Below are 14,029 nucleotides of genomic sequence, written 5' to 3'. Positions count from 1 at the left end.
GTCTTCCTTGGAACCATGACAAACTGACAGTAAACTCCACCCCCTTCTCGCACTGATGATGTTCCCTAGTTGGGTCATGAAACGTCTGCAAGAAAAACACAGCAAGCTCAGAGAGCACCAGGGACCCCTCGTTTCAGCCCTGAGCTATAAATATTCTCCTTTCTGGGTGCCAAATGATCCTTTTGTCGCTTTGGACTAACTTAGTCTGACAGGGCCAGTCTCCCAATGAATCCTGCCCAGAACAAGCGCTGTTGCCAGGAAATGCAAAGGAAAACCTCACACACAAAGGAAGACATTGTAAGGGTATCTTTTCTTCTTTCTACACTGAGAGCGCATGCACCAAAGACAAATTCCTTGTGTGTCCAATCACACTTGGCCAATAAAGAATTTGATTCTAAAAAAAAAAGCATAGAAGCCCAGATGTGACGAGGACTCAAGTCAGGAAACAGCCCTTTGCTGGCTCGGTTTGGTCTCGAAGCCTCTTTTGGATAGTGGCTCTTCTAGCAAACAGGGCTTCTTCAAGCCGTCCTCAGGAGGGGAATAAGAGTTTGAGAATGACTCCGAAGAACATCTAGTCTAATCCCCTGCACTGGGCCACTTAAGCCATCCTCGAGAGGTGGAGATGAAGAAGCCACGAACCCCTCAGGGAGGCAGTTCTTAAAACGTTTTTGCACCAGCAGGTTTTCCTCCCTGGTGCTCCTGCCAAAGCAGGCCAAAACTTTCCCATCAGGCTGCAAACTCAATGGGAACCCCAGAGAGGGCCAGGCGGGGAGGAACCAGATGGGGCTGAGCAGCAGCAAGCAGCCTCCACCTGGGAAGACACCTGAAGGAACGTATCCATCCTCCCCAGCCGAGGGGGTGCCGGCAGCCTCCCTCTCCTACATCCAATGAGACCATCCCCTATTTCTCCTTTGGATGGCCAGGACCCACTCCCACTCTTGGAAGCCTTTCTCTGCCCCCCCCCCCAGGCTCTCCAGCTCACTCCACCCCCTGCCTCTGTGGAGGGTGTCTCCCCTTCCCTCCTGCAGAAGGATGGAGAAAAGGCCACCCAAGGCCAAGTCAGAAACCTCCAGTCAGGAAAGGCCTTCTCTCCTGCCAAGCTGCCAATGCCGCATCCAGCGATGGGACCCCTTTGGATGGCCTGGTCACACTCCCACCCTTGGAGGGAAGCCTTTCTTTGCCCCCTTCCAGCTCAGTCCATACCGGCCTCTCTGGAAGGCAAGATGGTCTCTCCTCCCCTTAGAACCAACAGCAATTTCCTGAGAGCTAAGAGCCATCAGCCAGTGGAAGGGTTTTCATTCAGGTTTTGGTTGCTCCATCACTGAAGGCTTTTAAGAGGAGACTGGTCCACAGTCTCCTGCTTGAGCAGTGGGGGTTAGACTAGAAGACCTCCAAGGTCCCTTCCAATTCTTGTCATCCTATGTTCTAAAATGGGGGCTAAGTTAAAGAACTGAACATTAATTAGGATCCAAACCATAGAGAACCAGTCTGGTGTTGGGATTAAAGGCCCTGAATTGGGGGAAAGTTCCAGTTCCACTTTGGGTACAAAGCCAGCCGGGTGACTTCAGACTGGTCCTTCTGAAGAGGAGGAAGGGGCAAACCGCTTCCAAAAAGCTTGAGGATAAAACCTTTAAGGAATTCTCCAGAAAGTCACCAGAAATATGCAATTGATGGGAGGAAAAGAGGGTAACAGCAAAGCAAAGTAAGGCCTTAAAATAATGACCGTCCTGCACTTCCCTTTGCAGGATAGCTCAATTCCTTCAAGGCCATTGGTCTGGGATGGTACAGGGTCTCTTGCTTGGACTAGGAGGTCCCTTCCAACTCTATTCTGATTAATCAAGGAGAGAAGGAACCTAAAAATAAGGAGAAATTTTCTTACAATGAGATTAACCAGGTTGTTCCAACATGCCACCAGAAGCTGTGGGTGCTGGAGGTTTTTAAGGAGACGAGACAGCCACTTGTCTGAAATGAATTAGGATCTCCTGGTTGAGCAGGGGGGTGGACTAGAAGATCACCCAAGGTCCCTTCTAACTCTGGTATTCTGATTCATCAAGGAGAGAAGCAACCTGGAATTAAGGATAAACTTCCTGATAGTGAGAACAATTAACCTATGGAACAGCTTGCCACCAGAAACTGTGGGTGCTCCATCCCTGCAGGTTTTTAAGAAGTTTTTAAGCCAAGTACAGGGTCTCCTGCTTCATCAGGGGGGTTGGACTAGACGACCTCCAAGGTCCCTTTCAGCTTTATTCTGATTAATCAAGGAGAGAAAACCAACCTAGAAATGAGGAATTTCCATACATCGAGAACAATTAACCAATGGAACAACTTGCCATTGTAGGTGCTCCATCACTGGAGGCTTTAAGAAGAGACTGACAGCCACCAGTCTGAAACGGTGTAGGTTTTCCTGCTTGAGCAGGGGGTTGGACTAGAAGACCTCCAAGGTCCCTTCTGTTATTCCCTTTTCTCCACTTCTTTCCCACTGAAAGCTGTGTGTGTGAGAGAGAGGACTCTCACTCCCAGAAAAGGGGGGGGGTCTTCAAGCAAAGAAAAAAATCCACCTGAGGCCGAGTCAAAAACCCAGATTTTCTTTTATTTCCACACATTTGGTGGCTCGTCGCTGGTCAGCCAGGCAGGCGGAGGGGGGGGGGAGAAGAGGCGGCTCTCCGTCCTTCGACCTGCAGGGAAAAGAGATGGGGGCAGTCAGTCTCAGGCTGGTTGACCCCTCAGAAGCCCCCAGAACATCCTGCCTCTCAACCCTCATAATAACCCCCCAACCCTATTGCCTCTCTCTAAACCCCTCCCTCTCCCACTCTTACCCCCCCGCCTCGGCTCCCTCCTCCCGGCCCCCATCCCTTCCCTCTTACCCGCCACGTCCTCCTGCTGTCGACCCCCTTCCCTTACGCCCTCCCCCATCCCTGCCCACTCGACCTCCTCCCTCCCTCTTACCCTGCCCCCGCGGGCCTCAGCGCAGCCTTCGGGCCTCTCGCTCGGACTCGAGCAGCGTCAGGACGTCCCCCTCGCGGACGGGGCCCTTCACGTTGCGGATGATGGAGCGGCTGGTGTCGTCCATGAACTCCACGCGGACCTGAGAGAGGAAGAAGGAGGGATGTCAGGTAGACCGCCGCCGCCGCTGGAGGCTCCACCGCCTCGCCTCGCCCCGCGGGCCCTCCGCCGCCTACCTGCGTGCACTGCCCCTGGGAGCCGGTGCGGCCGAGCACTTTGGTCACGCGGGCCAGCTTGATGGGCTGCACGCGGCTGGTATCCATGGCTGCTCAGGCGGCGGCGGCGGCGGAAACGGAAGAAGATCCCGGCGCTCGGGCCGCGCCCTTATATAACCTCGGCGGGAAGTCTCGCGAGAGGTCCGCACTCCGCGTGAAGTGTTCCTTCCCGGCAAGCCCCGCGCGGGATAGGTTTTTGGTTTTTTTTTCTTTCTTTTCTATGGCTTTCTTTGGAGGCGGAGCTGATGGTTCGGCCCCGCCCCCCCCCCGCACGGATACGGGCTGCTCTGCCGCGCACGGCCGCAGGGGGGCAGCAGAGAGAGAGAGAGAGAGGGGGGCCTTATTCCCGTGACTCGACTTTTTAAATTTTTATTATTTTATTTCATTTTTATAGCTACTCCCGGGCCTTGGAGGCTTTTATTCTGTTATTCACATTTTTTTTAAATTTACAGGTAGTCCTCGACTTACGACCACAGTTGAGCCCAGAATTTAGAATAGAATTTAGAATAGAATAGAATTTTATTGGCCAAGTGTGATTGGACACACAAGGAATCTGTCTTGGTGCAGAGGCTCTCAGTGTACATAAAAGAAAAGATACGTTTATGTTGCAAAGTGAGAAATTTTGTCTTTTGTCCCATTTTACGACTTTCCTCACTGTATTTGTTAAGTGAATCACTGCAGTTCTTTGTGAAATAAATCTGGATTCCCCATTGATTTGGCTCGTCAGGTTGCAAAAGTGACCCTGGGGACACAGCCACCCATCGTAGGTCTGTGGCTTTTCTCGCGGCCAGCGGGCTCGCCACGAAAGGGTCTGGGCAATCCCCGCGCCAGACGGAGTGAGAAATGAATAAGCAGAGTCCAATTCTCCTCGGGGTGAGCGAGCCCCGAGCTAGCCCGAGACAAACTCTTTTATTGTGTATAGGTAAAAATGGGTGGTTACAAAAGGTAAGCAGGGGAGGTTACATATTAGCATATATTCAACACGTGAACACGTGACTGCAAGCACATCCACAAGCCTATGATTTTGGGAGAAAGATCATGATTCTTGGGAGGAGTTTTACCATGAAGTGGTTCTTTGTTCTCTGCTTTTGCCTCGTGGTACAGCAAACAGAAATACATCTTGAGACATCCTGACTACATACTAATAAATCTCATATAATTGTGTGTAGGAGCAAACTTCTTTTGAAGCTCTGTGAAGTTGACCTTATCAGAGAAGGAATGTTCTGTGGCTATCTCATAGGTGTTGTTACATTTACTGGCAAACATCTTTGTAACCTTGGCATCAAACAGATTTCTGCTTACATGATAACAATTAGCCAGACTTACCTATGCTGATATTTTTGCACATAAGCAATTTCTCAAAACTTGCTCATGCTTATATTTGCACATAAGTAATTTCATAAACAGTTTCATAAAGGGGTTCATATGGCATAATATCGCAACATAGGTCAGTGGCCAAGCATCCAAATGTTTATCCCGTGACCTGGGGGATGCTGCAACGGCCATAAGTGTGAAAACTGGTCGTAAGTCACTTTTGTTCTGTACTGTTGTAACTTCAAACTGTCACTAAGCAAACTGTTGTGTGTTCATTCATTCATTCATTCATTCATTCATAATTGTTAGTGGTGCTGAGCCAGCTTCCTTGAAATGAATGTAAATGAAAGCCTGAGAAATGAACATTGGCATTGCCTGTATTGATTTGTGTCTATTGCAATGTATGATGTTGTGACAAAATAAATAAATAAAATAAATAAAATAAATAAACTCTGGGCGGCTTCCTTACCAGCAATGGCATCAGAGCAAATGGGGAATTCTGGAGTCCACCCATTTCACCAGTGGTTGAGAAACACTGGCATAAGTTTGGAAATAAAAAAAATAACATTTTAAATAGAGAAAGAAAAATACAGGTATTTAAAAAAAACCTGCATTTTGCTTTCTTCTCTCTCCCCTCCTCCCAGCATGCACCGCGCGAGGCCGCGCTCCGGCTTTTCCGCCCTTCTCCCCGGCTTGCCACTTAGCCCCGCCCATCAGGGGGCGGGGCCTGGCGTTCCCTGCGTGCTCCGCGCAGCGCGTAACCTTGAAGCCAAGATGGCGTCGGCCACCGGCATCATCCGCCTTATCCGCAACTTTCTGGCCGGGGTAAGGGCGAGCGGACGCGACGGCCGGATTCCCCAATTCCGCCTCCTATGAAGGTCCGATGAACGCCTGGTCGGCCCCGCCGGGCGTATCCCCAGCGACCCTGAGCCTGGGGCGGGGCCTCGCGGCTTAACCCCGCCCTTTCCCCGCGCGAGGGCTTCTGGGGTTTGTAGTTTCCGCGCGGCAAAGGCCTTCCGGCTGGACCAATCAAGCAGTGGCCCCTTTTAGACTTAAACTCCCAGAATTCCTTGTCAGCTTCGGGCATTCTTGGAGAGTGGCTAGATGAGGGATTCTGGGAGTTGAAGTCCACCTACCTTAAAAATGGCTGCCTTTAAAGAAACACTTACATTGGTTGGACTAGATGACCACAGGGTACCTTCCAACTCTTGTTATTCTGTCATGGTATAAAATGTTCCAAATTTGAGAGCTGGGATATTTATTTCCAAGATTTGCATCCTGCCCGCTTCCACAAACTCTGGGGCATGCTGGGAGTTAAAAGTCCACATTCTTAAAGTTTGAGGAACTCAGGTGTAGAAGGCCAGGTGTAACTATTAATTGTATTTAAATGTTTCTAAATGGCTTTTTTTTTAAAAAAAAAAAAGATGTAACTGGACTTTCTGATTTTTCTTTGAAGATGTTTCACTTCTCCTCCAAGAAGCTTCTTCACTTCTAAGACATTTCTAAATGGTGGAATGAGAGCTAAGGAGTGGATGCTTGGATGAAAGGTGGGAGAGAAAGGGAAGGAAGGAAGGAAAATAAATAAGGAAAGAGAAAGAGAGGAAGGAAGGAAGGGCACCTCTATCTGCTATTTGGTCTTCCCATCCCCTGGCCATAATTTTAGGGGTTTTGCTGATTTTCCTGGACTGGGAGCAGGATTATGTCTTACATGCCCCTCCCATCTCTCTGTCCACAGCGACTCTGAATGGCAGAGGGTTAATCATGCTTCACACCAAAGTTCAGGAAGTCCTCAGCTTATGACCCCACTTGAGCCCCATTTTATGACCTTTCTTGTCTCGGTTGTTAAGTGAATCACTGCAGTGGATAAGTTAGCCACACAGTTGTTAAGTGAATCTGGCTTCACTTATTAAGTGAATTGACTTTGCTCATCAGAAGGTCGCAAAAGGGGATCACGTGACTCTGGGACACTGTGACCGTCATAAATGGGAATCAGTTGCCAGGCGTCTGAATTTTGATCACGTGACCATGGGGAGGCTGCAAAGGTCATAACTGTGAAAAATGGTCTTAAGTCACTTTTTTTTTCAGTGCCGTTGTAACTTTGAACAGTCACTAAGCGAACTGTTGTAAGTCAAGGACTACCTGCATTCTTATTTAACGGCTCTCAGTTGAGAATGTATCTGTTTATTCTGACACTTGAATAGACTTTGTGTTTTTTAATCGTTACTAGGAATGCAGTGGCTCAGATATAGAATAGAAGGTTCTTTATTGGACACACAAGGAATTTGTCTCCGGTGCAGACGCTCTCACTGTACATACCAGCAACAAAGTGATAGATCATAGTTACAACCGTTAATCATGATACTGTGGGAAGAAATATCCATCTGGTTCTGCCAGTTCCAAGCTGGGAGAAAGAGACTGGAAACATGGAGGCTGATTGGAAAGAAGGTTTAATGATGAAGCACATGGGTGATTCTGGGCAGCTGACCACATGGAGTTGAGAGTAAGGTGGGGGTTATACCTTCTCTTAAGCTTTGCACTTGAGCTTCCTGTTCTTGTGCAAGAACATGTAATCTGTTGGCTGTTGCCAGATTCTTATGGGGTCATGTAGGGGTCATAGCTGGCTCTATAGGTAAAAGAGGAAATGTAAATCCTAGGTGTTTGTCTGAGCTCCCAGATTTGGTGAAAGATTGGACTGCTCTGAGATGATGCAATGAAGAGGCTTCTGTTCTGAAAGGATGTTGGGCAATTCCTATTGTCCCTGAATGGCTTTCCTCCTGTGTTGGCTCTTGAGTGAGGGGCTAATCCCACCCTTCTGCCTTAGTTCAGACTTTGCTGCAGGGTGTTTCAAAATATCCTGTCTTGAAAGGATTTCTGCCTACAGTATTTGATTTGCCTATGAATAGAGCTATCTAGATACTTGTCTTCCTCTTTCAATAAGCTCTTTATCTCTTAAGTGCTGGCATCTGCTGTGGGCTATAAAGAAAGACTTGGGGGCTGCTTCCTGCCTCTAAAAAAACATGTTTCTTCATTTCTCATTTAGGGAAATATAATATTCTGCCTTTTTTAATATTCCTCAAAATAGTTCTAGGAGGGAGGGAGGTGCTGACTTTCTACAATACAACAAGTGATAAATCATAGATACCACTAGAAGGTACTAATCAATGAGAAGATAAGAAGGATAATAGCAGTATAGCCCTACTCCATGGGTAAATATCTTTAGGCCTAAGACAGTGCTGTGGGAATCAGGTGTTCAGCAGAGTGATGGCACAGGGTGGGGGTGGGGGTATAACTATCTTTGTGTGTCATTGTTTTGGCATGCAGTGCCCTTATAGCGGCATCCAGAGCGGAGAATTTAAAGCAATTTACGTCCAAGATGTGAGGGGTCTGTAAATATTTTCACGGCCCTCTTCTTGATTCGTGCGATATACAGGTCCTCAATGGAAGGCAGGTTGGTAGCCATTGTTTTTTCTGCAGTCCTAACTATCAGTTGAAGTCTGTGTCTGACCTGTTTGGTTCGTGTACCAAACCAGACAGTTAGAGGGGTTTAAATAACAGACTTTATGATTCCTTTGTAGAACTGTATCTGCAGATAGTTGGGGGTTTTTTGCATTTGAGATATTGCACTTAAGATGAATAGCTTCTCTCACTCATTCACACTCCCACTCATTGCTCCACCACTGGAAGTTTTTAAGAAGAGACTAGATAAACCATTTGCCTGAAGTAGTGTAGGGTTTCCTGCCTAAGCAGGGGGTTGGACTGGAAGACCTCCAAGGTCCCTTCCAACTCTGTTATTCTATTCTACTCTTCAATCTCTCTCTCTCTCTCTCTACAGCGAGACATCCAAGCTACACTGCAGCTGCGCTACACAGAGATCTCCAAGAGGTAATTCTCGGCAGGACGTTAGAAAAAGCTCTGGACTTCAGCTGTGGCTCAAGCCTCCACAAGGGAGCAGCTCCAGATCAGAGAGTTTAAAAGCCTCTGTATAGTGTGTGGGTTAGTTACAGTGCTACTGGAGAAAGAATGTCCTGATTTAAACCATTTATAGTTGCCCAAAATCATTTACACAATTGGAACCTTAGATAACCATAGAGTCTAGAAAAAGAACAGAGAAGAGCAACCAGGAGGATTAGGGGACTGTAGGCTAAAACATATGAAGAACGGTTGCAGGAACTGGGCCTGGCTAGTCTAGGGAAGAGAAGGACCAGGGGAGACAGGATAACATCTTCCAATATTTGAGGGGCTGCCACAGGGAGGAGAAAGTGGTCAAGCTATTCTCCAAAGCACCTGAAGGCCAGACAAGGAATTATGAATAGAAACTGATGAAAGAGAGAGATTCAACCTAGAAATAAGGAGAAATTTCCTGACAGTGAGAACGATCAACCAATGGAACAGAAGTTGCCTTCGGAAATTGTTGGAGCTTCATCACTAGAAGCTTTCAAGAAGAGACTGGATTGTCATCCTTCAGAAATAGTGTAGGGTCTCCTGCCTGAGCAGGGGGCTGGACTAGAAGACCTCCAAAGTCCCTTCCAAGTCTGTTAATTTGTTTATCTCTTTATAACAGGGGTGCCTGTGTAATTGTCTATGGAGATTCTCGGTCATCCAGGCCATGGTTGTCCCAAAGGTGCTTTTTCAGGAGGCAACTGGACTTCCTTTGTTCTTTCTTTGAAGACATTTCACTTCTTATCCAAGAAGCTTCTTGGGCTCTGACTGGATGGTGGGGAATGGAAGGATTGATACTTGCGGACAGCTGGTCATTTGCATCCTTTTAGAGCAGGGCTGGGCAACTATGGCCCCTTTATGACCTATGGACTTCAACTCCCAGAATTCCTGAGCCAGCATGCTGGCTCAGGAATTCTGGGAGTTGAAGTCCATAGGTCATAAAGGGGCCATAGTTGCCCAGCCCTGTTTTAGAGGGTTGTTGAGGCCACCTGGAGGTTTACCTGTGTCCTCAGAGTCATCTGAGTGGTGCAAATGGGGGTGGAGCCTTCTTGGAATCGCTGAGGACATTGTCTGTCTCTGGTCCACAACAATGGTTCCTACAGTCTGCAATTTTTCTGGAAATCTATTCATACTCTTACACCATTTGAAGGGTGTTCATCCCAAAGTGCATAGCCAAAAGTCTCCAGTCAGAACTGAAGAAGCTTTTCGAATGAGAAGTGAAGACATCTTCAATGAAAAAAACAAGAAAGTCCAGTTGCCTCCTGAAAAAGCACCTTTGGCTCTATTCTGATTGAACTGAATAGAGTCGTAAGTCTCTATTCTACCTGCACAATCATTTTATGGGTTCCATGACTCTGATCCCCCCCCCCCAGGCCAGAGGGCAAAGCCCAGTCTTTAGGAAGGCCATCAGGGACAGTCCAGCCAAGAGGAATCCTCTTGGAAGACCATTGAACGCTTTGGATGCAGCCCTGTAGCACACCGTCCACTCGGCTCAAGGGTGTTGATCAAAGTCCCAGCTTCCATTGTCCCAAAGGTGTTTTTCCAAAAGGGCAACTGGACTTCCTTGTTTTGTTTCTTTTTCTTTGAAAATGTTTTGCTTCTCAACCAAGAAGCTTCTTCAGTTCTAACTCAATAGTTAGAACTTCATTTAGAACTGAAGAAGCTTCTTGGGTGAGAAATGAAACATTTTCAAGGGGGGGGGAAAAAACCCAAGAAAGTTCAGTTGCCTTCAGAATAGAATAGAGAAACAGAACAGAACAGAAGGTCTTTTAGTCCAACCCCCTGCTCAGACAGGAAGCCCTATCCCATTTCAGACAAATGATTATCCAATCAGTTCTTACAAACTTCCACTGATTAATTGTCCGGACTATCAGGAAATTCCTCCTTCGTTCCAGGTTGCTTCTCTTCTTAACTTTGGAAAAATGCCTTTAGGATAACTGTGACCTGGATGACTGAGAATCTCCGTAGATGCCCAGTTATGACAGCTGGCGTCTCCTGATAGTGTTAGGATAGAATAACTTTATTGTCACTTTGAATGTGCACCCATTGGCATACATTAAAATGAAATTTCATTTTTCCTTTTAATTGGGGAGCTCCCTGGCTGCTTCGAACACCAGGCGTTTAGTGGGTGCAGGGTTTGGGGCCGTCCAAGGCCCCTCCCCCGCCTTGGAAGTCCCTTTTGTGACCCCTGGATAAGGATGTGGCCCAGCCTTTGCAGAGAGGATGCAGCCTCTTGTTTCTAGCCCGGTCAAGCCAGGACGTTCCTTCAAGCGCCTCTTACTTTGGTGGATTTTCCATGTTGACTCTTCACACTTTGATCGTCTCCTTCTGATTCCTGCTTGGTAGGACCCAGCCGCCTCCCCGCCTCCCCGTGGGACCCAGCCACAAGCTAGCCAACAACTACTACTGCACCAGAGACGGGCGCAGGGAGTCCTTTCCGCCCATTGTCCTCATGTCAGCTCAGAAGAAGTTGGCTCCCAGAGCGGAAGCGGGAAGGTAAGGCCCCCTTCGGCGATACCTGCAGAGATCCGACGGCCTTAAAGAGCGCAGCCTCCCTTCTGGAAAGTTCCTAAACACATCCTTGTTTGTCATCGCCATTTCCGCTTCTGAACAATGACCCGGCTGGCTAAAGCTCCAAAGCTCTTAGCTAGTTTGGCGTTTTCAAAAAGGATGCTAAAAGCCAACTCCACTTGCAATAGAAACGTGGTTGCGGGGCGGGGGGGGAGGATGTTTAAAGGCCTTTTCCGCTCCTGATTTTCCCCTGCTTGGTTCCCAAAAGCTGTGAAGTTTTTTTCTCCTCCCGAGGAGGCCTTGAAAGAGTCCAGCCGGAAAAGGCCTGGCTTCCTCTCCTCCCAGCGAGGTCTCTTTCCTAGGAAGCTGGGAGAGGGAGGGGGGAGACACGCCTTTTGGAGGCCTTTTATTTATTTAATTTATCACAGCTGGAAACCGCCCTTCTTCCTTATGATGTGCCATAAAATAATTACTACATAAGGAGATCTATAAAAGTTAAAATTTAAGGAGAAGAAGAAGAGGCAAGGATGATTAAGAGCAGTGTTAAAAATTAGTTGAAAGGTGAAGGGGAGCCTTTCAGGGTGCTCTTCTTTTAAAGGTCCTTTTGCACCTTTATATAGAGACCAGGAGAGTGGGGAGGGGGGCTGCCTCACCCCCAGGAGGAGGGGAAATATTCCCCAGGGCGACTTGGGCAGAGAAAGCTCCCTTCCTGGACCCCACCAGTCTTTAACTGAGGGGGCTCTGCAACATGCCTTCCCTGCCTTTTTCTTGGCCTGCTGAGCTACTGGGAGACTGGGGTGTGAATGGGAGGCTTCCTCTTATAATTTTATTTCATATGCCGCCTTTATTATTTTTATAAATAAGTCAAGGTGACAAAATGTATCCAATACTCCTTCCTTCTCCCATTTTCCCCACATCCGCTACCTGAGGTGAGCTGTACTGAGGAGAAAGAACTGGCCCAACCACTCTTACTTATTTTATTAAATTTATTAAATTTCTATGCTGCCCATCTCCCCTACAAGGCGATTCTGGTTAGCCTTTCATGCCTAAAATGGGACTAGAACTCCTAGCAATTGGCCCAAAATCACCCAGGCAGCTTTCATGCCTAAGGCGGGACTAGAACTCACAGTCTCCTGGTGATTGGCCAAGTCTCCCAGCCTACTTTCATGCCTAATGTGGGACTAGAATTCACCTTCTCCTAGTGCTTACCACCCAGCTGCCTTTCATTCCTACAGCGGGACTAGAACTCGCCTGGTGCCTTAACCACTAGACCAAACTGTCTCTTTTTAATGCGAGTTGACAGCCTGGGGACGTCTCCAGCTTGGGGAAGGTGTTCATGCAGCCTCTAACTGTCCCGTTTCTGACCCACAGCTCGGACTGTTCCGTCACAAGGACGGAGAAGCTGCCTGTGACCCCTGGCGTGCCCCCTCGGAAGTGGGAGCTGTCCAAGGACGAGCCCTATTTGTGAAAGCGCCCCCGAGGCTCCAAGGCAGGGTTGCCATAGAGCAGCCAGTCCGGCCTCGGTCCTTGCCAGGAGGATAAGCAGCAAGACAGAGGGACTTTTTTCTCCTCCTGGGCTAATTCAATAAATGCCATCCATAACGTCACTGTCAGTTGTACGTGATTTTAAGGGGCTTGTTGGGCTGGGAAAACAGAATTTGAGGAGCAGACGTTGGAATTGTTAACTCGGATACAGCCAGAATAAATGAAGGCAAAGATGTTGGCTAAGAGTGGATTTCTTTATTAAATTTCTACCCCACCCCATCTCGCCTATCTCTGGCTGGGTGCTCTGTCCTCCTCTGCCTCCGTCCGAATGATGGCTTAATTAGCCGGCACTATCAGCTCTGGTGGCAAAAGAGCCAGCGTCTGCCAAGAGCCCTCGTTATCTTCCACGACGCTGGTGAGTCACAAACTTCAGCTCTAGTCAATCAGTGGATTTGCCTGTTACAAAGAGACACAGCAGCTCTGGCTGCCTTTTATATCCTGTGGGGTGTGGCTCCATGACTCAGCACTTCCTAGGCCTGCCCCACCCTTGCTTCTGTTGTTCCCTCCTCTCCTGCCTACGAAACCTAGGGTCCAGCCAGGCCTGATTGCCATCAGCTGGGTCTGGAGGTGTGGCCTGGGGGGGGGAAAGAGTCAGGAGACGGAGGCCTCGTTATCTCCTCCACCTGGCCTGCCTCTGGCTCCTGGAGCTGAGCCAGGGAAGCCGGTGCTCCCGAGGTAAGTCCTGATGGCCCTTCCCCCTCACTGTCCAAATCACTTTCTGGCAGCAGGCCTGGCTCCAAGTCACTTCCGGGCATAGGGCCAAGGTCGGTGGCTGGAGTCACAACACTGGGAGACAGCATCACCAGTCCTATAAATACAAGCACAAATTCAAAACAGAATCCAAACAGGTTACAGGGAGTCCTCGGCTTAGGACCACAACTGGGCCAGAATCTATCTTGTTCAGTGAAACATTTGTTAAGTGAGCTATGCCCCATTTTACGACCTTTCTTGCGACAGGTGTTAAGTGAATCACTGCAGTAATTAAGTTAGTGACACGGTTGTTAAGTGAATCCAGCTTCCCCAATTGTCTTGGCTTGTCAGAAGGTCTCAAAGGGGGATCATGTGACACCCCCCCAGGACACGGAAGCCGTCATAAATATCAACCACCTGCCAAGCTTCTGAATTTTGATCATGTGATCTTGGGAATGCTGCAACAGCTGTGAAAAAACAGCTATGACTCACTTTTCAGTGCTGTTGTAACTTTGAACTGTCACTAAATTGAACTGTTGTAAATTGAGGACTATCTACAACTTTCAAGAGAGAGATACAAAATAGGTAGGTAATAGAGATAAATAATGTATAGATGGATGGATGGATGGATGGATGGATGGATGGATGGATAATAGAGAGACCAGTGGTGGGTTTCAAAAATTTTTACTACTGGTTCTGTGGGTGTGGCTTGGTGGGCTTAGCAGGGGAAGGTTACTGCAAAATCCCCATTTCCTCCCAATCAGCTGGGACTCAGGAGGCAGAGAATAGATGGGGGTGGGGCCAGTCAGAAT

General features: G+C 48.2%; 2 protein-coding genes across 2 annotated transcripts; one reads left to right on the top strand and one right to left on the bottom strand.

The window, feature by feature from the left end:
* Window positions 1–2,938: 2,938 nt before the first annotated feature.
* Window positions 2,939–3,337, bottom strand: RPS28 (ribosomal protein S28). Its single transcript, XM_058173228.1, has 2 exons — window positions 3,180–3,337; window positions 2,939–3,085 (listed from the first exon to the last, which is right to left on the bottom strand). Exons 1-2 carry the CDS (start codon window positions 3,264–3,266, stop codon window positions 2,963–2,965), a joined length of 210 nt encoding a protein of 69 aa, XP_058029211.1. The 5' UTR covers window positions 3,267–3,337; the 3' UTR covers window positions 2,939–2,962.
* Window positions 3,338–5,248: 1,911 nt separating this feature from the next.
* NDUFA7 (NADH:ubiquinone oxidoreductase subunit A7) lies at window positions 5,249–12,589 on the top strand. Its single transcript, XM_058163686.1, has 4 exons — window positions 5,249–5,357; window positions 8,365–8,414; window positions 10,818–10,967; window positions 12,354–12,589. Exons 1-4 carry the CDS (start codon window positions 5,307–5,309, stop codon window positions 12,448–12,450), a joined length of 348 nt encoding a protein of 115 aa, XP_058019669.1. The 5' UTR covers window positions 5,249–5,306; the 3' UTR covers window positions 12,451–12,589.
* The last annotated feature ends 1,440 nt before the right edge of the window (window positions 12,590–14,029 follow it).

Source organism: Ahaetulla prasina, chromosome 1 (genome assembly GCF_028640845.1).
Source record: "Ahaetulla prasina isolate Xishuangbanna chromosome 1, ASM2864084v1, whole genome shotgun sequence".
NCBI classification, from domain to species: Eukaryota; Metazoa; Chordata; class Lepidosauria; order Squamata; family Colubridae; genus Ahaetulla; species Ahaetulla prasina.
The sequence above is the reverse complement of the archived record's forward strand: the minus strand, read 5'-3'. Positions and strand labels throughout refer to the sequence as shown.